Source organism: Pseudophryne corroboree, chromosome 11 (assembly GCF_028390025.1).
Source record: "Pseudophryne corroboree isolate aPseCor3 chromosome 11, aPseCor3.hap2, whole genome shotgun sequence".
Taxonomy (NCBI): Eukaryota; Metazoa; Chordata; class Amphibia; order Anura; family Myobatrachidae; genus Pseudophryne; species Pseudophryne corroboree.
The window spans coordinates 320,371,329-320,399,234 of record NC_086454.1 but is presented as its reverse complement, the minus strand read 5'-3'; the positions used below and the strand labels follow the sequence as shown (position 1 = coordinate 320,399,234).

General features: G+C 49.5%; 1 protein-coding gene across 1 annotated transcript in view; it reads right to left on the bottom strand.

The window, feature by feature from the left end:
• The window catches only part of LOC134969617 (dual specificity protein phosphatase 22-A-like), a 110,229-nt gene extending 90,019 nt beyond the window's left edge, over window positions 1-20,210 (bottom strand). Inside the window, exons 1-4 of the mRNA XM_063945687.1 lie at window positions 20,125-20,210; window positions 19,914-19,962; window positions 10,835-10,868; window positions 9,147-9,229 (exon numbers count right to left, since the gene is read on the bottom strand). Of these exons, the coding sequence (XP_063801757.1) occupies window positions 9,147-9,229; window positions 10,835-10,868; window positions 19,914-19,934 (138 nt within the window). The 5' untranslated portion in view covers window positions 19,935-19,962; window positions 20,125-20,210. The remainder of the gene's footprint in view (window positions 1-9,146; window positions 9,230-10,834; window positions 10,869-19,913; window positions 19,963-20,124) is intronic.
• Window positions 20,211-27,906: the final 7,696 nt, after the last annotated feature.

Sequence of the window (27,906 nt, the reverse complement as noted above, 5' to 3'; positions counted from 1 at the left end):
CTCTGCGGGGATCCTTATGTCCCTGTTCTGTGGCCACTACCATTCTATGTATGTGGAAATATCTTACCTTTGGCCTGTAAATGAGCCTCTATAACTATGGCCCTCATTCCGAGTTATTCGCTCGTTATTTTTCTTCGCATCGGAGCGATTAGTCGCAAACTGCGCATGCGCAATGTTCGCAGTGCGCCTGCGCCAAGTAAATTTGCACAAAAGTTTGGTATTTTACTCACGGCCTAACAAAGTTTTTTCATCGTTCTGCTGATCGTAGTGTGATTGACAGGAAGTGGGTGTTTCTGGGCTGTTTTATGGGTGTGTGCGGAAAAACGCAGGCGTTGCAGGGAAAAACGCGGGAGTGTCTGGAGAAACGGGGGAGTGTCTGTGCGAACGCTGGGTGTGTTTGTGACGTCAAACCAGGAACGAAACTGACTGAACTGATCGCAGTGGCAGAGTAAGTCTCGAGCTACTCAGAAACTGCTAAGAAATTTCTATTCGCAATTCTGCTAATCTTTTGTTCGCAATTCTGCAAAGCTAAGATTCACTCCCAGTAGGCGGCGGCTTAGCGTGTGCATTTCTGCAAAAAGTAGCTTGCGAGCGAACAACTCGGAATGAGGGCCCATGTGCACAGAAGATCTTGTGTCTTCCACCTGTACAGCTCAAACTTCAATTTGCTTTCTCAGGTGGAACCATATCTGTGGGTTCTGTGAGTGTTTGGGGAACGTGTCCATGCATCGCATCTCTCAGTCATATGGGGGGGAATTGTCAGCTTGATGACCCACCCCAAGATGACTCCTATGGGTGGACCGTGGAACCATAGGTAACAATTCTGGATAAAACCATATATGCCTACCCATAAATAATCCACTTTCCTAAAACGTTACTCAACACCTCACTTAACTGTATGGTCTTGCTTTCTATTTCTTTACATCTCTCTCATATTAACACACAACATGCTCAGCTTTTCCTGTTCTTTGTGCTGTTTATATGTTTTTTGTTGGTGTATTTTTATTAAAACTTGTATATTTGCACACACACATATCTGCAATCTGTGACACATCTCATTGATCCTGCATTACTACATGACCACGCCTGTATACATCTCTGCTGAGTAAGTATTCATTACTGAAGCTGTGCTGATTGACCACCAGACTATTAACATGCATATGCATGTGGACTGGATTCTAAGAACAACAGGAGAATCTGGTAGCATTGTTATACAATACCTCTTAGCCACAGTTCACAAATGACTGTGGAATTATACTGCCCTCTAGTGTGCAGTGTAGGTTCTACAGTGCTTACTGTTGCAGCTGCATGCAGATACCGTAGCTACAGTACATCTTCTCTAAGCACAAGGTCATACAACAGATATGTCTCATTTTTTGGGTTGATAAAAAAAACAAAAACAAATCCAGAACACGATTTAATAAGGGGAGCAGATCAGGCATATGCCAGTACATTGGTGTCTAATAGTGCTGCTGAGAGCCCCATTATGTTTGTGTCAGTGGCTGCGCATGGGGCGCATAGGGTTATAATTTTACGTTGGACTCCTCCGCATGGGGGTTCTCTCAGAATTGAACGATCAGTTCATGTAGATTATCCTCCATAATTAAAACGTTTATTCTCAGTTTAGCTGACATGTAGCAAAAAACCTAGAAACTAGGCCAGTGGTTCCCAAACTTGCCGAGGCCCTCTCCTTTTGGGGAGGGCTAGAGGTTGTTATCAATCCCCAGGGGGAAGCTACGGCCAATCTTGGGGATACACGAGGGTCCCTTTGCGCTTCGGCAAGGGGGGACCCACAGTCCCTTTTTTCCCTCAGTAGGCCTTTTGGCTCTGAGGGTTAGGGGAGTAACGGGGCCCTTCTCCTTTCGGAGAGGGTCCAAGAACCTACGCCCCCAGCACATTTGGTCACAGACACTGGGTGAGAAGCGCCGCACCTCGCGCTTCGAGTTAAAAAAAAAAGTGGTTCCCAAACTTTCTGGTATCACTGCACCCTAGAGAATCAGCAATGTTTTTTCACTGCAACGCTAGGATAAAAGTTTTTTCTCTGACGTCCTAAGTGGATGCTGGGACTCCGTAAGGACCATGGGGAATAGCGGCTCCGCAGGAGACAGGGCACAAAAGTAAAGCTTTAGGATCAGGTGGTGTGCACTGGCTCCTCCCCCTATGACCCTCCTCCAAGCCTTAGTTAGATTTTTGTGCCCGAACGAGAAGGGTGCAGGCTAGGTGGCTCTCCTGAGCTGCTTAGAAGTAAAGTTTAAATAGGTTTTTTATTTTCAGTGAGACCTGCTGGCAACAGGCTCACTGCATCGAGGGACTAAGGGGAGAAGAAGCGAACTCACCTGCGTGCAGAGTGGATTGGGCTTCTTGGCTACTGGACATTAGCTCCAGAGGGACGATCACAGGTACAGCCTGGATGGGTCCCGGAGCCGCGCCGCCGGCCCCCTTACAGATGCTGAAGAGTGAAGAGGTCCAGAAATCGGCGGCAGAAGACGTTCCTGTCTTCATTAAGGTAGCGCACAGCACTGCAGCTGTGCGCCATTGCTCCCAGCACACTTCACACTGCGGTCACTGAGGGTGCAGGGCGCTGGGGGGGGGCGCCCTGGGCAGCAATGTAAATACCTCCTATGGCAAAAAATACATCACATATAGCCCCTGGGCTATATGGATGTATTTAACCCCTGCCAGTTTTCCAGATAAAAGCGGGAGAAGAGCCCGCCGAGAAGGAGGCGGGGCCTATTTCCTCAGCACACGGCACCATTTTCCCACACAGCTCCGCTGGTAGGAAGGCTCCCAGACTCTCCCCTGCACTGCACTACAGAAACAGGGTACAACAGAGAGGGGGGGCACTTATTTGGCTAAAAATATATATAAGCAGCTATAAGGGATAGACACTTATTATAAGGTTGTCCCTATACAGTTTATAGCGCTTTGGTGTGTGCTGGCAAACTCTCCCTCTGTCTCCCCAAAGGGCTAGTGGGGTCCTGTCCTCTATCAGAGCATTCCCTGTGTGTGTGCTGTGTATCGGTACGTTTGTGTCGACATGTATGAGGAGAAAAATGATGTGGAGACGGAGCAGATTGTCTGTAATAGTGATGTCACCCCCTAGGGGTCGACACCTGAGTGGATGTACTGTTGAAAATTACGTGACAGTGTCAGCTCTGTATAAAAGACAGTGGTTGACATGAGACAGCCGGCTACTCAGCTTGTGCCTGTCCAAACGTCTCATAGGCCGTCAGGGGCTCTAAAGCGCCCGTTACCTCAGATGGCAGATACAGACGCCGACACGGATACTGACTCCTGTGTCGACGGTGAAGAGACAACCGTGATTTCCAATAGGGCCACACGTTACATGATTGAGGCAAGGGAAAATGTTTACACATTTCTGATAATATGAGTACCACCAAAAAGGGGTATTATGTTTGGTGAGGAAAAACTACCTGTAGTTTTCCTGAATCTGAGAAATAAAATGATGATGCGTGGGTTTCCCCCCGATAACAATTGATAATTTCTAAAAAGTTATTGGCAGTATACCTTTTCCCGCCAGAGGTTAGGGTGCGTTGGGAAACACCCCCTAGGGGGGATAAGGCGCTCACACACTTGTAAGAACAAGGGCTCTACCCTCTCCTGAGATGGCCGCCCTTAAGGATCCTGCTGATAGAAAGCAGGAGGGTATCCTAAAATGTATTTACACACATACTGGTGTTATACTGCGACCAGCAATCGCCTCAGCCTGGATGTGCAGTGCTGGGTTGGCGTGGTCGGATTCCCTGACTGGAAATATTGATATCCTAGATAAGGACAGTATATTATTGCCTATAGAGCATTTAAAATATATGCGAGATGCACAGCGGAATATTGCCGACTGGCATCAAGTATAAGTGCGTTGTCCAATTCTACCAGTAAAGTGGTCAGGTGAGGCGGATTCCAAACGGCATTTGGAAGTATTGCCTTAAAAAAAGGGGACATTTGGGGTCGGTCTTTCAGACCTGGTGGCCACGGCAACAGCTGGGATATCCACGTTTGTACCCCAGGTCGCCTCTCAAAATAAGACGCAGTATTATCAGGCGCAGTCCTTTGTTGGCAAGCGGACAAAAGGTTCCTCTTTTCTGCTCGTGACAGAGGGAGAGGAAAAAGGCTACAGAGATGAGCCAGTTCCCAGGAACAGAAACCCTTTCCCGCCTCTGCCAAGCCCTCAGTATGATGCTAGGGCTTTACAAGCTCAGGCACGGTGGGGGCCCGTTCTCAATGAATTTCAGTGCGCAGTGGGCTCACTCGCAAGTAGACCCCTGGATCCTTCAGGTAATATTTCAGGGGTACAAATTGGAATTCGAGACGTCTCCCCCTCGCCGTTTCCAAAAGTCGGTTTTACCGACGTCTCCCTCTGACAGGGAGGCAGTTTTGGAAGCCATTCACAAGCTGTATTCCCAGCAGGTGATAATCAAGGTACCCCTCCTGCAAAAGGAAATGGGGTATTATTCCACACTATTGTGGTACCGAAGCCAGACGGCTCGGTGAGACCGATTCTAAATCTAAAATCTTTGAATACAGAGGTTCAAATTTAAGATTGAGTCACTCAGAGCAGTGATTGCGAACCTGGAAGAAGGGGACTACATGATGTCTCGGGACATCAAGGATGCTTACCTTCATGTCAAAAAATGTACCCTTCTCACCAAGGGTACCTCAGGTTATGGTACAGAACTGTCACTATCAGTTCAGACGCTGCCGTAGGGATGGTCCACGGCACCCCGGGTCTTTACTAAAGTACGGACCGAAATTATGATATTCCTTCGAAGGAAGGGAATTTTAGTTATTCTTTACTTGGACGATTCCCTGATAAGGGTAAGATCCATGGAACAGTTGGAGGTCAGTGTAGCACTATCTCAGGTAGTGTTGCGGCAGCACGATTGGATTCTCAATATTCCAAAATCGCAGCTGGTTCCGACGACTTGTCTTCTGTTCCTAGGGATGATCCTGGACACAGTCCAGAAAGAAGGTGTTTCTCCCGGAGGAGAAAGCCAGGGAGTTATCCGAGCTAGTCAGGAACCTCCTAAAACCGAGCCAAGTCTCAGTGCATCAATGCACAAGGGTTCTGTGTAAAAATGGTGGCTTCCTACGAAGCAATCCCATTTGGCAGATTCCACGCAAGGACTTTCCAGTGGGACCTACTGGAAAAATGGTCCGGGTCGCATCTTCAGATGCATCAGCGGATAACCCTGTCACCAAGGACAGGGGTATCCCTCCTGTGGTGGTTGCAGAGTGCTCTTCTTCTAGAGGGCCGCAGATTCGGCATTCAGGACTGGGTCCTGGTGACCACGGATGCCAGCCTGCGAGGCTGGGGAGCAGTCACACAGGGAAGGAATATCCAGGGCTTATGGTCAAGCCTGGAGACATCACTTCACATAAATATCTGAAGCTAAGGGCCATTTACAATGCTCTAAGCTTAGAAAGACCTCTGCTTCAAGGTCAGCCGGTGTTGATCCAGTCGGACAACATTACGGCAGTCACCCACGTAAACAGACAGGGTGCCACAAGAAGCAGGAGGGCAATGGCAGAAGCTGCAAGGATTCTTCGCTGGGCGGAAAACCATGTGATAGCACTGTCAGCAGTATTCATTCCGGGAGTGGACAACTGGGAAGCAGATTTCCTCAGCACGACCTCCACCCGGGAGAGTGGGAACTTCACCCAGAAGTCCTCCACATGATTATAAACCGTTGGGAAAAACTCGACAGGTATTGCGCCAGGTCAAGGGACCCTCAGTCAATAGCTGTAAAGGCTCTGGTAACACCGTGGGTGTACCAATCAGTGTATGGGTTCCCTCCTCTGCCTCTCATACCCAAGGTACTGAGATTGATAAGATGGAGAGGAGTAAGCACTATATTCGTGGCTCCGGATTGGCCAATAAGGACTTGGTAACCGAAACTTCAAGAGATGCTCACGGAGGATCCGTAGCCTCTACCTCTAAGAAGGGACCTGCTCCAGCAAGGACCCTGTCTGTTACAAGACTTACCGCGGCTGCGTTTGACGGCATGGCGGTTGAACGCCGTATCCTGAAGGAAAAAGGCATTCCGGATGGAGTCATCCCTATCCTGATCAAAGCCAGGAAGGATGTAACCGCAAAACATTATCACCGCATTTGGCGAAAATATGTTGCGTGGTGCGAGGCCAGTAAGGCCCGACGGAGGAAATTCGACGATTCCTACATTTCCTGCAAACAGGAGTGTCTATGGGCCTGAAATTGGGGTCCATTAAGGTTCAAATTTCGGCTCTGTCAATTTTCTTCCAAAAAGAACTAGCTTCAGTCCCTGAAGTTCAGACGTTTGTAAAAGGGGTACTGCATATACAGTCTCCTTTGGTGCCTTCAGTGGCACCTTGGGATCTCAATGTAGTTTTTGGGTCCCAAAAGTCACATTGGTTTGACCCACTTAAATCTATGGAGTTAAAATATCTCACAGGAAAAGTGGTCATGCTGTTGGCTCTGGCCTGGGCCAGGCGCGTGTCAGAATTGGCGGCTTTATCCTGTAAAAGCCCTTATCTGATTTTCCATTCGGACAGGACGGAATTGAGGACTCGTCCTCAGTTTCTCCCTAAGGTGGTTTCAGCGTCCACCTGAACCAACCTATTGTGGTGCCTGCGGCTACTAGGGACTTGGAGGACTCCAAGTTGCTAGACGTTGTCAAGGCCGGAAAATATATGTTTCCAGGACGGCTGGAGTCAGAAAATCTGACTCGCTGTTCATCCTGTATGCACCCAACAAGCTGGGTGCTCCTGCTTCTAAGCAGACGATTGCTCGTTGGATTTGTAGTACAATTCAGCTTGCACACTCTGTGGCAGGCCTGCCACAGCCAAAATCTGTTAAAGCCCATTCCACAAGGAAAGTGGGCTCATCTTGGGCGGCTGCCCGAGGGGTCTCGGCTTTACAACTTTGCCGAGCAGCTACTTGGTCAGGGGCAAACACGTTTGCTAAATTCTACAAATTTGATACCCTGGCTGAGGAGGACCTGGAGTTCTCTCATTCGGTGCTGCAGAGTCATCCGCACTCTCCCGCCCGTTTGGGAGCTTTGGTATAATCCCCATGGTCCTTACGGAGTCCCAGCATCCACTTAGGACGTCAGAGAAAATAAGAATTTACTTACCGATAATTCTATTTCTCGTAGTCCGTAGTGGATGCTGGACGCCCATCCCAAGTGCGGATTGTCTGCAATACTTGTATATAGTTATTGTTACAATAACATCAGGTTGTTTATTGTTGTGAGCCATCTTTCAGAGGCTCCTACGTTTTATCATACTGTTAACTGGGTTCAGATCACAAGTTGTATGGTGTGATTGGTGTGGCTGGTATGAGTCTTACCCGGGATTCAAAATCCTTCCTTATTATGTACGCTCGTCCGGGCACAGTATCCTAACTGAGGCTTGGAGGAGGGTCATAGGGGGAGGAGCCAGTGCACACCACCTGATCCTAAAGCTTTACTTTTGTGCCCTGTCTCCTGCGGAGCCGCTATTCCCCATGGTCCTTACGGAGTCCCAGCATCCACTACGGACTACGAGAAATAGAATTATCGGTAAGTAAATTCTTATTTTTTCCTTCGGGGTCCATGGTCCCCACAGGGTTAACCTTGGATATGGGTTGTGGAGACCAGGACTGGCACCAAACAGTGTAAACTTTTGAGCCTCCCAGGGTGAAATTGTGCCTAGCTGTCATCCTTAGGGTCAGTTATGTGGTGGTGTACAGTTGTGCCTCTGATCGTCCACACGTTTTATGGTTGTCAGCCACTAGCACTGGCTTTGCCTATCACTTAGACTAGGGGTGGGGAACCTTTGGCCCTCCAGCTGTTGTTGAACTACACATACCAGCATGCCTTGCTACAGTTTTGCTATTTGGCCATGCTAAAACTGTTGCAGGGCATGCTGGGATGTGTAGTTCAACAACAGCTGGAGGGCCGAAGGTTCCCCATCCGTGACTTAGACCATAAATAATTTGATTTTGCCCTGGACCACTAACTCGAGGCACCCGTGCAAGAGCCTAGAGGCACCCCAGGGTACCTAGGCACACAGTTTGGAAACGACTGAACTACAGTAGAACATTACCCGTCATGCTGGCAGTACGGATGGTGTAGTGGTTAGCATTACCACCTCACAGCACTGAGGTCATGGGTTCAATTCCCACCATGGCCCTAACTGTGTGGAGTTTGTATATTCTCCCTGTACTTGCGTGGGTTTCCTCCGGGTACTCCGGTTAATTGGCTCCCAACAAAATAAACCTGTGTGTGTACATGTGATAGGGAATATAGACTGTAAGCTCCACTGGGGCAGGGACTGATGTGAATGGGCAAATATTCTCTGTAAAGCGCTGCGGAATATGTGTGCGCTATATAAATAACTGGTAATAATAATGCTGGACAAAATAATTATATTTATGGGATGTTCTGTATAAGGAGCATTACACGTGGCATTATCAGTATGATTCATTAGTATAATACAGTGGCTTTCCCACCACCCCATTACAATCTGTGTAACCTGCCCCTGATCTTCTGACTGACCACAGCTGTCCGGACAAAGGGGGTCATTCCGAGTTGATCGCTCGCTAGCAGTTTTTAGCAGCCGTGCAAACGCTATGCCGCCGCCCACTGGGAGTGTATTTTAGCTTAGCAGAAGTGCAAACGTTTTTATCGCAAAGCGCCTGCAAAAAAAATTTGTGTAGTTTCAGAGAAGCTCAAAACCTACTCAGCGCTTGTGATCACTTCAGACTATTCAGTTCCGGATTTGACGTCACACACCCGCCCAGCGTTCGCCCAGCCACACCTGCGTTTTTTCCTGGCACGCCTGCGTTTTTTCCGAACACTCCCTGAAAACGGTCAGTTGCCACCCAGAAACGCCCACTTCATGTCAATCACTCTGCGGCAACCAGTGCGACTGAAATGCATCGCTAGACCCTGTGCAAAACTGCATTGTTCGTAGTGCCCGTACGTCGCGCGTGCGCATTGCGCTTCATACGCAGAACTGCCATTTTTTAGCCTGATCGCTGCGCTGCGAACAAATGCAGCTAGCGATCAACTCGGAATGACCCCCAAAGTCACTGTAAGATAATACGTCTCCTCTACTACATGTCACTATGTCTGCACCAGGCACTGGGGGTGTTACATGGCACTCACCGGCAGCAAAGGTTTGGCATTGTTATGGACAGAAACAATGTGTGTGACCCCGTTTCTGCACAAAGTCGCCTTGTCCTCTGCATCTACGGAGAAAGAGCATATGGAGAAGACATTAGATTATTGGTATATTAAGTGTACGTCACATAAGCCACTTGGTCAATCAGCTTCTAGATAACATTATCAAGTACATTCTATAAAATGATAGTCAGCAGCTGATTGGTTGTAAGGGCCAACTTCTCCACTCTATAGAAGCTTTGATACATTTCCCCCTTGGTAACTGTCAGAAATAGGTTTTGTGGTTTCCTATAAAGCACGACAACGCCTTAGTAAGGAGGGTTTACGGACCGCTAATCCCTGGCATGTTACCAGCTACCAGTGCTCCTTAATACCAATAATAAATTGTGTTTTACTGAGTTATTAATGATAAAGAACACTTTTGCTTGTTCACAGTTTACTGAGTGAGGTAGTAGGGAGCACTGGCCGCAATAACACTTATGGGAAATGCACCCTAATTCTGCGATAAGCTGCGTCACATGTCCCCATCTTCCCCTCTATCCGACACTGCGGCAAACCAACAACAAATGTTTTGTGGGGAGTTCTTCTATAACCTCTTCAAGTCCAGATGTGGGCCTATGACCAGACCCATTGTCCAGGCTTTGCTCTATTTTCTTATTCTAGCAAAAGCTAATTTATATTATATTGTATTTATTAAACATAAGAAAAATTATCTACACAAAAAAAAAAGACAAAAATCACAGAACTATGGGGGTCATTTCGAGTTGATCGCTCGCTAGCAGTTTTTAGCAGCCGTGCAAACGCATAGTCGCCGCCCACGGGGGAGTGTATTTTCGCTTTGCAGGAGTGCGAACGCCTGTGCAGCAGAGCGCCTGCAAACATATTTTGTGCAAAACAAGACCAGCCCTGTAGTTACTTATCCTGTGCGATGATTGCTGCGACGAGTGACACGGAATGACATCAGATACCCGCCCAGCAAACGGCCGGCCACGCCTGCGTTTTTCCAAACACTCCCAGAAAACGGTCAGTTGACACCCATAAATGCCCTCTTTCTGTCAATCTCCTTGCGTTTGGCTGTGCAATTGGAATCGTCGCTAGAACCAGTGCAAAACTACAATAGACTTCATACCCGTACAATGCGCGTGCGCATTGCGGTGCATACGCATGCGCATGTGCAGATTAGCCATTTTTTTCACTGATCGCTACGCAGCGAACAACTGCAGCTAGCGATCAACTCGGAATGACCCCCTATAACTGTTCCCATGGTTACGCCTACATGTTCCGTTGTGATCAAGAAAATTATATCAAACAGTCCAGTAGTTTTCCGCATACAGTTAAAGGGGGTACTGATGGGGGAGATGTGTGCTGAGCGCGATGTGCTGAGCAAGGGGACGGATGGACGGACGCAGGCCGCTCACTTCCCATAATGGTGAAGTGAGCAACCCGCTAGATTGAGCCTGCATGCAGGCTCAATCTAGCACCGGCGATACGCGCTATCGCTGGGGGCGTACACATGGCAGATCCGTGCTTAAAATCTAAGCAATCTAGTCAGATTGCTTAGATTTTAAATACGGATCTCTCCGTGTGTTCCCCCCTTTAGATCCATATTTATTGCAGCTGCTTGTGTGCTCATTACTGTACTCCATGTGTTCATCTCTCTACCATACACTCACCCCGTATGTTTCCAAGGTATAACCCATCAAGAATCTGTAATAGATAAACGCACAAGTTATAAGGATTATAAAATGTACAAACAAATAAAACTATATGTAAAAAATATATAACAATTGTATGTCCTTTATCAATTCATCCTAACAAAAAGGATTAGTTTAAAAGGATTAGTTTAGCACAGAAATCCAGGCTAACGTTCTAAGGGGGTAATTCCGAGTTGTTCGCTCGCTAGCAGATTTTAGCAGCATTGCACACGCTAGGCCGCCGCCCTCTGGGAGTGTATCTTAGCTTAGCAGAATTGCGAACGAAAGATTAGCAGAATTGCGAATAGAAAATTCTTAGCAGTTTCTGAGTAGCTCGAGACTTACTCCTCCACTGCGATCAGCTCAGGCCGTTTCGTTCCTGGTTTGACGTCACAAACACGCCCTGCGTTCGGACAGCCACTCCCCCGTTTCTCCAGACACTCCCGCGTTTTATCCTGGCACGCCTGTGTTTTTCCGCACACTCCCAGGAAACATTCAGTTTCCGCCCAGAAACACCCACTTCCTGTCAATCACACTCCGATCACTTCAACGATAAAAATTCTTCGTTCGGGCGTGAGTAAATCTACTAAGTTTTGAGCTAAAATACTTAGCGCATGCGCACTGCGTACCACGCGCATGCGCATTTTCGCATTAATCGCTCAGTTGCGAAAATCGGCAACGAGCGAACAACTCGGAATGACCCCCTAAGATCACTTCTAAACATGTGTAATCACAGAGGAAAAATATTCCAGAGGCATACAGTATATGCTGTATATGAGAATACGTCAGATGTTAGGTATTATGTATATAATCTTTAGTCGCTAATGGCAACCAAAGTCTGACAATGGAGCCCAAATACGCACGTTCCACCATAAACAGCGGGGGTTATTTAGAGGTGGATGTACATATTTTTGTTGCATAACATACTTATATATGTACACTAAAAATGTGTGCACATAAATCTGCATATAGGCCCTCATTCCGAGTTGATCGCTCGCTAGCTGCTTTTAGCAGCAGTGCAAACGCTAGGCCGCCGCCCTCTGGGAGTGTATCTTAGCTTAGCAGAAGTGCGAACGAAAGATTAGCAGAACTGTGCTGAAATTTTTTCATGCAGTTTCTGAGTATCTGCAGATCTACTCCTTCCTTGCGATCACTTCAGTCTATTTAGTTCCTGTTTTGACGTCACAAACACGCCCTGCGTTCGGCCAGCCACTCCCCCGTTTCCCCAGGCACGCCGGCGTTTTTTAGCACACTCCCAGAAAACGGTCAGTTACCTCCCAGAAACACCCACTTCCTGTCAATCACTCACCGATCAACAGAGCGACTGAAAAGAGTCGCTCGGCCTTGTGTGAAACAGCATAGTTTTTTGTGAAAGTACGTCGCACGTGCTCACTGCGCCCCATACGCATGCGCAGAAATGCAGCTAGCGAACAACTCGGAATGACCCCCATACTCTTTTCCCTAGCCCAGAGTCAGACTAGGGAAACGGGCGAGTGTAGGCGGAATGCAGTGATAATAATAAATAATAATGATGTTATTTACATAGAGTTTCCCTCCCAATGGAACTCAAGGTGCTTTATATTTGCAGTTTCAAAAACACGATACAGAACAAAATAAATGTAGGTTTAAGCATTAGCAAAGCACAGAAGAGAGAAATAAGTATTTGTTTTAGAATTTTTTTTTTGAAGGGTCGCATATTTGAGATACAATTAGACATAGAAGCAACAGCAGATACAACTTTTAGAATCAGGAGAAGAGGTTGGACAGGTACAATGGGGGTCATTCAGATCTGATCGCTGGGCTGCTGTTTTTGCAGCCCTGCGGTCAGATAGTCGCCGCCTACAGGGGGAGTGGGTTTCGCTGTGCGGCTGTGCGATCGCATGTGTAGCAGAGCTGCACAAACTGGTTCTTTGCAGTCTCTACGCAGCCCAGGACTTACTCTTCCAGTGCGATGAGAAAAGGCTGATCGGGACCAGATTTGACGTCACACACCCTCCCTGAAAACGCTTGAGCCCGCCTGCGTTTTTCCAGACACTCCCTGAAAACGGTCAGATGCCACCCACAAACGCCCTCTTCCTGTCAATCTCCTTGTGATCGCCCATGCAAATGGATTATTCGCACCATCCCGTCGCAGGGCACCGATGCCCGTTGCAGCCGTGCAATGCCACGGCGCAGTGCATACGCAGTTCGGATCTGAACGGCCGCTGTGCGCAAACGCACAGCATCGATCAGATCTGAATGACCCCCAATTTACCCAGGCCTGCTAGGGAAAGTGCAGCCACAGTCCGATCCGCGGCACACTGCTGCTAGGCCCCGGTATTCACAATGGGGTGACAGTGTCCCCTAGTACCAAGTCCGAGTGATCTCCCGGAAGCCCTGTTTTGGATGCAAATATCTTGTGGTGCTGGCGTAACAAATACGCAATGATATTATCAGCAGCAAAATCCAGGGACTTCTGACCCCTCCAGCTGATAGAGATCATCATTATGTGATTATATAATGTCAAGTCCCTGCCATCTTTTCCATTTGGACTACTGCATGTGGCACTGCTCTACATTATCACATTGCATCCCGTTAGGGTAATGCGACCTCTGGACCATATCTAAAGCTGTGTACACACGGTGCGATGCGCCGCACAGGCTGGCATCGACTATTTGACACCGGTCCCGCCGAATAGTCAATGTTGGGCTGCCTGCACAGTCTATTTTTCCTTGAGATGCCGATCCCGCAGGACCGCGCATCGGCATCGCAAGGACTATACACATGGGCCCTCATTTCGAGTTGATCGCTCGCTAGCTACTTTTAGCAGCCGTGCAAACGCATGTCGCCGCCCACGGGGGAGTGTATTTTCGCTTTGCAAGTGTGCGATCGCATGTGCAGCAGAGCGGTACAAAAATATTTTCTGCAAAACAAGACCAGCCCTGTAGTTACTTATCCTGTGCGATGATTCCAGCGACGGAGGTCCCGGAAATTGACGTCAGATACCCGCCCTGCAAACGCCTGGTCACGCCTGTGTTTTCCCTACCACTCCCAGAAAACTGTCAGTTGACACCCATAAACGCCCTCTTCCTGTCAATCTCCTTGTGATCGGCTGTGCGAATGGAATCGTCGCTAAAAGCATTGCACAGCAACGATGCTGTTTGTACCCGTACGATGCACGTGCGCATTGCGGTGCATACGCATGCGCAGTTTTTCCGTTTTATTACATGATCGCTGCGCTGCGAAAATCGGCAGCGTGCGTTCAACTCGGAATGACCCCCATGGTGCGATATGCACTAACTTTCCTTCCAATTTTGACTATATAGACCAGGCATGTCCAAACTGCGGCCCTCCAGCTGTTGTGAAGCTACATATCCCAGCATGCCCTGACACAGTTTTGCTGTCAGAGAATGCTAACGCTGTGTCAGGGCATGCTGGGATGTGTAGTTTCTCAACAGCTGGAGGGCCGCAGTTTGGACATGCCTGATATAGACTATATAGTCAAAATCGTAAGGAAAGTTAAGTGCATATCGCACCACGTTTACACACCTTTAGGCCCCCTATTGCCTGGAAGCACTATGAAAAGAGACATTGGGGCTAGGCGTAGGGAGCCACTGAGATAATGGGCCTGATTCTGACTGATATGTCGCACTACGCCTGCGTCCAGATAGCGTGCACACAGAGTCGAAGTTGTGATGGAGGCGCACGGGAAAATGTAGTGGGAGTTTATGTGCGGTGACAGATAGTCCTTCTTATGGACCCAGTCCTATGGGACATTGGGAAGCATGGATGTACACCAGGGAAAGTCATTGTAGCGGGCAGGCAGCCGAAGACACAGATGTGGCTGCAGCCAATTTAGAACGAGCCCCAATAACTGCAAATCCACCACACACGGATGTTTATTCCCAACTATAAACTAGTAGCAAATGTGACCGTGTATCCCTATAAAGCCTGGGTTCCGGTATGAATGGTCGACCATGTTATGGTCGACAGTCATTAGGTCGACCACTATTTGTCGACATTGACATGGTCGACATGGACACATGATCGACACATGACAATGGTCGACACGTGAAAGGTCGACGTATGAAAAGGTCGACATGAGTTTTTTTACTTTTTTTGGTGTCGTTTTTTTGCGTAAAGTGACTGGGAACCCCAATTAGTGCACCGCGTTCGCTCGCCATGCTTCGGGCATGGTGCCTTCGCTCCGCTACCGCTTCGCTCGGCACACTTTACCGTTCCAATCGTAGTCCATGTGGATCGTAAAGTATGGAAAAGTTCCCCAAAAGAAAAAAAAGTTAAAAAACTCATGTCGACCTTTTCACGTGTCGACCTTTCATGTGTCGACCATTTTCATGTGTCGACCATGTGTCCATGTCGACCATGTCAATGTCGACCAATAGTGGTCGACCTAATGACTGTCGACCATAACACGGACCTGGGTGTCAACTGACCGTTTTCAGGGAGTGTTCGGAAAAATGCAGGCGTGCCAGGAAACACGCAGGCGTGGCTGGGCGAACGCAGGGCGTGTTCGTGACGTCAAAACAGGAACAGAATAGTCTGACGTGATCGCAAGCGCTGAGTAGGTCTGGAGCTACTCTGAAACTGCACAACATTTTTTTGTAGACGCTCTGCGATCCTTTCGTTCGCACTTCTGCTAAGCTAAAATACACTCCCAGTGGGAGGCGGCATATTCCGCAGCGCTTTACAGAGAATATCTGTCCATTCACATCGGTCCCTGCCCCAGTGGAGCTTACAATCTATATTCCCTATCACATGTGCACACACACACATTTACACTAGGGTTAGTTTGGAGCCAATTAACCTACCAGTATATTTTTGGAATGTGGGAGGAAACCGGAGTACCCGGAGGAAACCCACACAAGCACAGGGAGAATATACAGACTCCACACAGTTAGGGCCATGGTGGGAATCAAACCCATGACCTCAGTGCTGTGAGGCAGTAATGCTAACCACTACACCATCCGTGTAGCAGCCGATGTGCACAGAGAACACTGAAGACAGAGAAGAGTTAAATCCAGCAATGACTATGGGATAACAGCACGGCCCGGTCACTAAGGCAGCCAGACAGACACCTGGACCACCCAGACCCCCATGCTCTCACACACCAGGCGCCACGCATTTCTGTTTAATCTCTACAGAGACATCACGGGATATTTACCACTTTATAATGGCAATTTTTATGCTGTGTTTATCTGAGAGATCCCTATTTATAAACCCCATCACCGGTGGCTGCTGGAGATCGTGTCTGTGCAGCCGAGCAGCTGTAAGCATTATGTACTAACACTTTCCAATATTGCACTACTTCATAAGCCTACATATCATGCCAGGCCCATCTTCCAGACATACCCTTGGATAGATAGATAGATAGATAGATAGATAGATAGATAGACAGATAGATAGATAGATAGATAGATAGATAGATAAATAGATAGAAGTGTAGATACAAAGTTATAGCAAAAGTTCCATTCTGAATCTTAATTAAAATGTTACTAGAAAGCAAATAAGATGCAATAAAACAGTAAGTGGATGATTACGGTCACTGCCCTCTAGTGGGCGCTAATAGCAGCTGATAAAGGGTTAATGATTCATCATGGCGCCATGGGCTGATCCCCTGCGTAGTGTTTACCCGGAGGAGTCTCCAGGATGACAGCAGGTGGCTGCCGTCTAATTTTAGTTGATCCCTTTTATGTCAGAGCAGTCATCCCAGCCAGCCAGCCAGCCAGCCAGCCAGCAACGCATCCCCAGCTCAAATTGCAAAAAGACAAACACATAAAATAAAGAAGTGTCTGCAAAACGTTAGAAATCTATTAATTCTAATCAAGGAAAAGTATTCCTGAGTCACCAGCATTATTAGGGAGAATCTAGATCACAGCCAGATATCTGCCAAGGAAAACCTGTATTTGTGAAAGAAACTCATTTGCTGCCATCCCTGGGGGTGCCTGAGCTGACGGCGCTACGTAACTCATGGCTGTACCTCCTCAGTCTCAGCACACTCCATCCGTGGGAGTTCTCTTGTGACAATAGGAACCAGTGGTATACTGGGTTGGGGCTGGGAGACAGGCGTTTGGGATCACGACAGCAGAATGCCAGCGGGGGGAGGGGAAGGGGAGCGCAATTAAGCCCCTTGCGGGCTCGCTTCCCACGAGTGGGAATAGAGTCTGTGGGTCAGCATTCCGACTGCTGGCATTTTGAGCTCTCTGGATTCCGGCATCGGCATGGTGACCGCTGGGATCCCGAGCGCCAGTCACATGACCTCATCCCAGTATACTATATTAGGAAAGTATTTTATACGGATCTGGCATTGTATGTTAAAGATATTTTATATATATATATATATATATATATATATATATATATATACACACTACCGGTCAAAGGTTTTAGAACACCATCATTTGTCCATTTAAAAAAAAAAAAAATGAAGTCAAGGGTATATTTAGTAAAGTGCGGGTTTATACTAGGAGTGGAGATGTTGCCTGTAGCAACCAATCAGATTCTACTTATCATTTATCTAGCATCTTCTAGAAGATAATAGCTAGACTGGTTGCCATGGGCAACATCTCTATTTCTATGAACCCGCTCTTAAGTAAGCATACCCCTAAGTTTTTGACTCCTGAAAGCAGCCGTCATGTGCAGATATATGGGTCTATTCAATGGAACTCGGAAAGACTACAGTTTTCCGACTTTTTTTGATCGAATCAGGATTCGACCTATTCAATGGAGCTGCCATTTTCCGGACTTGTCTGCAATTCCGATTTGACGGAAAACACGTAGATCGGCGGATTAGCCGTGGATCCACGTGTTTTGTCGAATTAGCGGCCAATTCCGACAGTTTTTTGGCCTGTTTTCGACAATGCAGATCCGACTTCAAAAAAAGTCAGATCAGCATTGGCGGAAATGCCCGCTAATTGAATACTGCACTGTCGGATCCTCTCCGTCAGAGAGGATCCGACATGCATTGAATAGATCCCAAAGTTGCTGAGCACGCCCATGGCATTCTTTTTGCAATCACTTTTGCCTGATTTAGATGCACGCTCCGAGGTACTTTTGCGAGGGGGCCCATAGTGCGGAATCAATCGCAAATGAGGCTGTTTTCTGGGAGGTAACTGGGAGTGGCGGAAAGCAGCGGCCGTTTGCAGGGTGTGTCTCTGCCTACATCTGCAATCTCTTATGCAGAGATCACAGCACCAGCGTCTCAGTTCCCGCGGCCTTTCTGCATGACCGTGTAGTCACTCGGATGCTCGATTATCTTGCATACTTACATTAAGCTGAGTACCGCATCTGAATCGGGCACATTGTTCGAGAAGTTCTTCCCAATATTGCTGCACAAGTTCCCACAAATGTGCTGCACCTGCCACCCTTCTGTCCAGTTTATCCCAAGCCAGCTGGATGTAAGTCTGGAGACTGTGCGGCCGTTCCATGATTTGCAGCCTGACGCCTTGTTCTTTCCTGGAGGGTAGCTCTGGCCTAGCCTGGAGGTAAGCTGTGGGACATTATCTTGCTGTAGGATGAACCCTTGTTCAACTATGTGTAGACTAAAGGGTACTGCAAGGGGGTACAAAATGCTGTGGTAGAATTTTTCGTTTAGGGTGTCAGTCAATACGTACAAGTCACCGAATAGGGACGCAGCAAGAGACCCCCAGACCATCACGCTTCCTCCTCCATGCTTTACAGCTGTGTCACAGGAGTTTATTTACAAGAGGTATATTTAGCCTGAAATTTAAATGTCTTCAGTAGAAAAACAGCTATGAGTGTCGTGGGCACCCACGAGTGGGAAAAGCCCTGGTGTGCCGGGATTCCGTCTGTTGGCATTGTTGGCGGCCGTATCCTGCACGCCGGGATCCCGACAGCCAGTATTTTAACTGCAAACGCCAGGGAAAACCTATTATCAGTGTGAGGTGACAGGAGTGGGGAACCCATGACCAGAGGGAGGTAACAGGAGTGGGGATTATGCATGTACTCTCCACATAGAACCAACGTTCTTGCATTTACTGCTATAAACTTGTTCAGCCATTGGGCCTAATTCAGAGTTGATCGCAGCAGCAAATTTGTTAGCAGTTGGGCAAAACCATGGGGGTGATTCCAAGTTGATCGTAGCTGTGCTAAATTTAGCACAGCTACGATCATAAACTCAGACATGCGGGGGGACGCCCAGCACTGGGCTAGCCCGCCCCGCATGTCTGTGCCGGCCCCCCCCCCCCCCCCCCGCCCAAATACAAAAGCATCGCATAGAGGCGATGCCTTTGTATTTGAGGAGTAACTCTCGGCCAGCGCAGCTCCTGCAGCTGGCCAGGAGTTACTCGTCGCTCCCGCTTGCCGCATCGGCTGCGTGACACGTGACGCAGCCGCCGCGGCCCGCCCCCCCAACGGTCCGGCCACACCTGCGTTGGCCGGACTACTCCCCCTAAACGGCGGCTTAATGCAGCCGCTCAGCCCCCTCCCGCCCAGCAACCGCCTCTGTCTCAGAGGCAATCGCTGGGCACAGACGACTGCCATGCGCTGGCGCACTGCGGCGCATGCGCAGTTCCGACCCGAACGCTGTGCTGCAACAAACTGCAGCGAGCGATCGGGTCGGAATGACCCCCTATGTGCACTGCAGGTGTGGCAGATATAACATGTGCAGAGAGAGTTAGATTTGGGTGAGGTATGTTCAAACTGAAACCTAAATTGCAGTGTAAAAATAAAGCAGCCAGTATTTACCCTGCACAGAAACAATATAACCCACCCAAATCTAACTCTCTCTGCACATGTTATATCTGCCCCTCCCCTCCCCCCCTGCAGTGCACATGGTTTTGCCCAACTGCTAACAAATTTGCTGCTGCGATCAACTCTGAATTCCACCCAATGTCAGAGGATTGCCCTGTACAGAACACAGGATCAGTTATAATGGACTGTAGAGATTACAATGAAGCGTTTTTCCATAAGCACAATGTAGAGCAATAACTACACAGTGACTAAGTATAATCACACAGAAAGCTTTGTCCCGGTTACACACATACATGTGTACAGCCTGACCACATCATCAGTATAGTTACTGTAAACACGGCTCTAGTACCTGGCTCATTCCTCCACCCATGACTCCCACAGGAACTGGTTACCAGGAGCTGCAGATAAACAGAAGGGGGGGGGGGGGGGGGGGGATAAAACTTTGTATCAGGCAACAATATGAGAAAAGCAGGGACTGGCACAGCAGAGATGATCATAGGGATCCTTAGAATAAGAGAGATGACAATGCACAGAGAGAGGGGGCAGGAAGGGTATCTTACAGGAGAGGACAGCTGGGCTGCAGGTCAGTCAGTCTCCAGGACTCGCTGCACAGGCACTGAAGCATCAGATTACTCTTCAGACTGCACAACTACAAGCAGTCAGAGGAGGGGCCAGTGACACTTATGACCAGTGGGAGGTGACAGGAGTGGGGGCCTGGGTCATCCATGGCCAGGTGAGGTGACAGAACAATAGAGAAGATAGGAACTCCTATAGCCTGTGGATGGTGATATAAGAGGAGCCAGTGACAGAGCACCTATGGCCAGAGTGTGGCGACGGGAGGAGGTGCTGGGGACACCTATGGCTAGTTTGAGGTGACAGGATGAGGTGCTGGGGATACATCTATGGCCAGAGCGTGGTGACAGGATGAGGACTAGGGGACACCTATGGCCGGTGTGGGGTGACAGGATGAGGACTAGGGGACACTTTTAGCCGGTGTGTGGCGACAGGATGAGTACTAGGTGATGGGTGTGGATCATTAGGTCAACCACCGTTAAGTTGACAGTCACTAGGATGACCCCATATGGTCAACAGTGAAAAGGTCGATGGAAATGGTTGATACAAAAAAATCCACACTTTTTTTTTGCATATTGGGGTGTAATTTTGTATTTTTAACCACGTGACACGAATTAGTGTACTGCGTGCACTCACCGTGCTTCAGACAAGGTGCCTTGCTCCGCTACCGTTGCGCTCAGCACAGGTTACTATTCCCAGTCTTAGTCCACATGGATGGTAAAGTATAAAAAAAATTAAACTTGTGCCGACCATCGACCTTAAGCACTGTCGACCTATTAACCATGTCAACTTAATGCATTTCGACCATATGAGGTGAACCTATTGACTGTTTATCTATCATCCGGATACCCTAGGGGACACCAATGGCCGCTGTGCTGACAGGATGAGGACTAGTGGACACCTATGGTCAGTGTGTGGTGACAAGTTGAGCACTAGGGAACACGTATGGCCGGTGTGTGGTGACATGAGCAGCATTAGGGGACACTTATGGCCAATGTGTGATGATGGGATGAGCACTAGGGGACACATATGGCTGGTGTGTGGTGACAGGATGAGCACTAGGGGACACATATGGCTGGTGTGTGGTGACAGGATGAGCACTAGGGGACACATATGGCCGGTGTGTGGTGACAGGATGAGCATTAGGGAACACCTATGGCTGGTGTGTGGTGACAGGATGAGCACTAGGGGACACATATGGCTGGTGTGTGGTGACAGGATGAGCACTAGGGAACACCTATGGCTGGTGTGTGGTGACAGGATGAGCACTAGGGAACACCTATGGCTGGTGTATGGTGACAGGATGAGCACTAGGGGACACATATGGCTGGTGTGTGGTGACAGGATGAGCACTAGGGGACACATATGGCTGGTGTGTGGTGACAGGATGAGCACTAGGGAACACATATGGCCGGTGTGTGGTGACAGGATGAGCACTAGGGGACACCTATGGCCGTGTGTGGTGACAGGATGAGCACTAGGGAACACTATGGCTGGTGTGTGGTGACATGAGCACTAGGGGACACCTATGGCCGGTGTATGGTGACAGGATGAGCACTAGGGAACACCTATGGCCGGTGTATGGTGACAGGATGAGCACTAGGGAACACCTATGGCCAGTGTGTGGTGACAGGATGAGCACTAGGGGACACATATGGCCGGTGTATGGTGACAGGATGAGCATTAGGGAACACCTATGGCTGGTGTGTGGTGATAAGATGAGCACTAGGGAACACCTATGGCCGGTGTGTGGTGACAGGATGAGCACTAGGGAACACATATGGCTGGTGTGTGGAGACAGGAGCACTAGGGGACACATATGGCTGGTGTGTGGTGACAGGATGAGCACTAGGGGACACATATGGCTGGTGTGTGGTGACAGGATGAGCACTAGGGAACACATATGGCCGGTGTGTGGTGACAGGATGAGCACTAGGGGACACCTATGGCCGTGTGTGGTGACAGGATGAGCACTAGGGAACACTATGGCTGGTGTGTGGTGACATGAGCACTAGGGGACACCTATGGCCGGTGTATGGTGACAGGATGAGCACTAGGGAACACCTATGGCCGGTGTATGGTGACAGGATGAGCACTAGGGAACACCTATGGCCAGTGTGTGGTGACAGGATGAGCACTAGGGGACACATATGGCCGGTGTATGGTGACAGGATGAGCATTAGGGAACACCTATGGCTGGTGTGTGGTGATAAGATGAGCACTAGGGAACACCTATGGCCGGTGTGTGGTGACAGGATGAGCACTAGGGGACACCTATGGCCGGTGTGTGGTGACAGGATGAGCACTAGGGGACACATATGGCCGGTGTATGGTGACAGGATGAGCACTAGGGAACACATATGGCTGGTGTGTGGTGACAGGATGAGCACTAGGGGACACCTATGGCTGGTGTGTGGTGACAGGATGAGCACTAGGGAACACATATGGCCGGTGTATGGTGACAGGATGAGCACTAGGGAACACCTATGGCCGGTGTATGGTGACAGGATGAGCACTAGGGAACACATATGGCCGGTGTATGGTGACAGGATGAGCACTAGGGAACACCTATGGCCGGTGTATGGTGACAGGATGAGCACTAGGGAACACCTATGGCCAGTGTGTGGTGACAGGATGAGCACTAGGGGACACATATGGCCGGTGTATGGTGACAGGATGAGCATTAGGGAACACCTATGGCTGGTGTGTGGTGATAAGATGAGCACTAGGGAACACCTATGGCCGGTGTGTGGTGACAGGATGAGCACTAGGGGACACCTATGGCCGGTGTGTGGTGACAGGATGAGCACTAGGGGACACATATGGCCGGTGTATGGTGACAGGATGAGCACTAGGGGACACATATGGCTGGTGTGTGGTGACAGGATGAGCACTAGGGGACACCTATGGCTGGTGTGTGGTGACAGGATGAGCACTAGGGAACACATATGGCCGGTGTATGGTGACAGGATGAGCACTAGGGAACACCTATGGCCGGTGTATGGTGACAGGATGAGCACTAGGGAACACATATGGCCGGTGTATGGTGACAGGATGAGCACTAGGGAACACCTATGGCCGGTGTATGGTGACAGGATGAGCATTAGGGAACACCTATGGCTGGTGTGTGGTGATAAGATGAGCACTAGGGAACACATATGGCCGGTGTATGGTGACAGGATGAGCACTAGGGGACACATATGGCTGGTGTGTGGTGACAGGATGAGCACTAGGGAACACCTATGGCCGGTGTATGGTGACAGGATGAGCACTAGGGAACACATATGGCCGGTGTATGGTGACAGGATGAGCACTAGGGAACACCTATGGCCGGTGTATGGTGACAGGATGAGCATTAGGGAACACCTATGGCTGGTGTGTGGTGATAAGATGAGCATTAGGGAACACCTATGGCTGGTGTGTGGTGACAGGATGAGCACTAGGGGACACATATGGCTGGTGTGTGGTGACAGGATGAGCACTAGGGAACACATATGGCCGGTGTATGGTGACAGGATGAGCACTAGGGAACACATATGGCCGGTGTATGGTGACAGGATGAGCACTAGGGAACACCTATGGCCGGTGTATGGTGACAGGATGAGCACTAGGGAACACCTATGGCCAGTGTGTGGTGACAGGATGAGCACTAGGGAACACATATGGCCGGTGTATGGTGACAGGATGAGCATTAGGGAACACCTATGGCTGGTGTGTGGTGATAAGATGAGCACTAGGGAACACCTATGGCCGGTGTGTGGTGACAGGATGAGCACTAGGGGACACCTATGGCCGGTGTGTGGTGACAGGATGAGCACTAGGGAACACATATGGATGGTGTATGGTGACAGGATGAGCACTAGGGGACACCTATGGATGGTGTGTGGTGACAGGATGAGCACTAGGGGACACATATGGCTGGTGTGTGGTGACAGGATGAGCACTAGGGGACACCTATGGCTGGTGTGTGGTGACAGGATGAGCACTAGGGAACACATATGGCCGGTGTATGGTGACAGGATGAGCACTAGGGAACACCTATGGCCGGTGTATGGTGACAGGATGAGCACTAGGGAACACATATGGCCGGTGTATGGTGACAGGATGAGCACTAGGGAACACCTATGGCCGGTGTATGGTGACAGGATGAGCATTAGGGAACACCTATGGCCGGTGTATGGTGACAGGATGAGCATTAGGGAACACCTATGGCCGGTGTATGGTGACAGGATGAGCACTAGGGAACACATATGGCCGGTGTATGGTGACAGGATGAGCACTAGGGGACACCTATGGCTGGTGTGTGGTGACAGGATGAGCACTAGGGGACACATATGGCTGGTGTGTGGTGACAGGATGAGCACTAGGGAACACATATGGCCGGTGTATGGTGACAGGATGAGCACTAGGGAACACATATGGCCGGTGTATGGTGACAGGATGAGCACTAGGGGACACCTATGGCCAGTGTGTGGTGACAGGATGAGCACTAGGGAACACCTATGGCCGGTGTGTGGTGACAGGAGGGAATGGGTACACCTATGGCTGGTGTGTGGTGACAGGATGAGCACTAGGGGACACATATGGCCGGTGTGTGGTGACAGGATGAGCACTAGGGAACACCTATGGCCGGTGTATGGTGACAGGATGAGCACTAGGGAACACCTATGGCCGGTGTGTGGTGACAGGATGAGCACTAAGGGACACCTATGGCCAGTGTGTGGTGACAGGATGAGCACTAGGGAACACCTATGGCCGGTGTGTGGTGACAGGAGGGAATGGGTACACCTATGGCCAGTGTATGGTGACAGGATGAGCACTAGGGGACACATATGGCTGGTGTGTGGTGATAAGATGAGCACTAGGGAACACCTATGGCCGGTGTATGGTGACAGGATGAGCACTAGGGGACACCTATGGCCGGTGTATGGTGACAGGATGAGCACTAGGGAACACCTATGGCCGGTGTGTGGTGACAGGATGAGCACTAGGGAACACCTATGGCCGGTGTATGGTGACAGGATGAGCACTAGGGAACACCTATGGCCGGTGTATGGTGACAGGATGAGCATTAGGGAACACCTATGGCCGGTGTATGGTGACAGGATGAGCACTAGGGAACACATATGGCCGGTGTATGGTGACAGGATGAGCACTAGGGGACACCTATGGCTGGTGTGTGGTGACAGGATGAGCACTAGGGGACACATATGGCTGGTGTGTGGTGACAGGATGAGCACTAGGGAACACATATGGCCGGTGTATGGTGACAGGATGAGCACTAGGGAACACATATGGCCGGTGTATGGTGACAGGATGAGCACTAGGGAACACATATGGCCGGTGTATGGTGACAGGATGAGCACTAGGGGACACCTATGGCCAGTGTGTGGTGACAGGATGAGCACTAGGGAACACCTATGGCCGGTGTGTGGTGACAGGAGGGAATGGGTACACCTATGGCTGGTGTGTGGTGACAGGATGAGCACTAGGGGACACATATGGCCGGTGTGTGGTGACAGGATGAGCACTAGGGAACACCTATGGCCGGTGTATGGTGACAGGATGAGCACTAGGGAACACCTATGGCCGGTGTGTGGTGACAGGATGAGCACTAAGGGACACCTATGGCCAGTGTGTGGTGACAGGATGAGCACTAGGGAACACCTATGGCCGGTGTGTGGTGACAGGAGGGAATGGGTACACCTATGGCCAGTGTATGGTGACAGGATGAGCACTAGGGAACACATATGGCCGGTGTATGGTGACAGGATGAGCATTAGGGAACACCTATGGCCGGTGTGTGGTGACAGGATGAGCACTAGGGGACACCTATGGCCGGTGTATGGTGACAGGATGAGCACTAGGGAACACATATGGCCGGTGTGTGGTGACAGGATGAGCACTAGGGAACACATATGGCCGGTGTATGGTGACAGGATGAGCACTAGGGGACACCTATGGCCGGTGTGTGGTGACAGGATGAGCACTAGGGAACACCTATGGCTGGTGTGTGGTGATAAGATGAGCACTAGGGGACACATATGGCCGGTGTATGGTGACAGGATGAGCACTAGGGGACACCTATGGATGGTGTGTGGTGACAGGATGAGCACTAGGGAACACCTATGGCTGGTGTGTGGTGACAGGATGAGCACTAGGGGACACCTATGGATGGTGTGTGGTGACAGGATGAGCACTCGGGGACACATATGGCTGGTGTGTGGTGATAAGATGAGCACTAGGGAACACCTATGGCCGGTGTGTGGTGACAGGATGAGCACTAGGGGACACCTATGGCCGGTGTATGGTGACAGGATGAGCACTAGGGAACACATATGGCCGGTGTGTGGTGACAGGATGAGCACTAGGGAACACATATGGCCGGTGTATGGTGACAGGATGAGCACTAGGGGACACCTATGGCCGGTGTGTGGTGACAGGATGAGCACTAGGGAACACCTATGGCTGGTGTGTGGTGATAAGATGAGCACTAGGGGACACATATGGCCGGTGTGTGGTGACAGGATGAGCACTAGGGGACACCTATGGATGGTGTATGGTGACAGGATGAGCACTAGGGAACACCTATGGCCGGTGTGTGGTGACAGGATGAGCACTAGGGAACACCTATGGCCGGTGTGTGGTGACAGGATGAGCACTAGGGAACATCTATGGCCGGTGTGTGGTGACAGGAGGGAATGGGTACACCTATGGCCAGTGTGTGGTGACATGAGCACTAAGGGACACATATGGCTGGTGTGTGGTGACAGGAGGAGCACTAGGGAACACCTATGGCCGGTGTGTGGTGACAGGATGAGCACTAGGGAACATCTATGGCCGGTGTGTGGTGACAGGAGGGAATGGGTACACCTATGGCCAGTGTGTGGTGACATGAGCACTAAGGGACACATATGGCTGGTGTGTGGTGACAGGAGGAGCACTAGGGAACACCTATGGCCGGTGTATGGTGACAGGATGAGCACTAGGAGACCCCTATGGCTGGTGTGTGGTGACAGGAGGGAATAGGTACACCTATGGCCAGTGTGTGGTGACATGAGCACTAGGGGACACATATGGCCGGTGTGTGGTGACAGGAGAGAATGGGTACACCTACGGCCAATGTGACCTTTACTCTATTGTCTTGGGATCCCTATGACCAGCACAAGATGGAAGGAGCTGGAGGCAGGTCCATTACACCAAACAACTTTCAGGTCTCCAGAGAAAACTATTAAAAAGTATAGTGTAAATTGTCCTTTCTATGCAACAACTAACAGTGTGTAAGAAACAATATGGCGGAAAAACAGAAATAAAAGAAAATTTACACCTGACGTGTCCAGGTGAAATGTAGCTAGCTACCATGAGCTATACTCCTCTGCTACCATACTGAAATAGGATCCGTATTTTTACTAAGGATATTTCTCCTTTAATTATCATATTATTGCCAGGCACTTGCTCTTGTTTTTAGTGTTTTGTGGCAAAAACAGAATTGATACATTACAACAAAATAAATTGGCAGAGCTTCCATTTTCAAATATATATTTCTCATCTTTTGCTTTGGACATGGCACCTAATTAACTGCATATATACACACACACAGTGGTAGCTGCTACTTTACGTCATCAGCCAATGTACAATGAGCACTAGACAGCACCACCTGGTGGCCAAATATTTTTATTGCATTTCATAGATGAAAAAGAAAAGAAAACAAAGGGGGTAATTCAGCCTGCATTGCTGCAGCGACACGTGCGCACCCCGGGAGCCCAGTG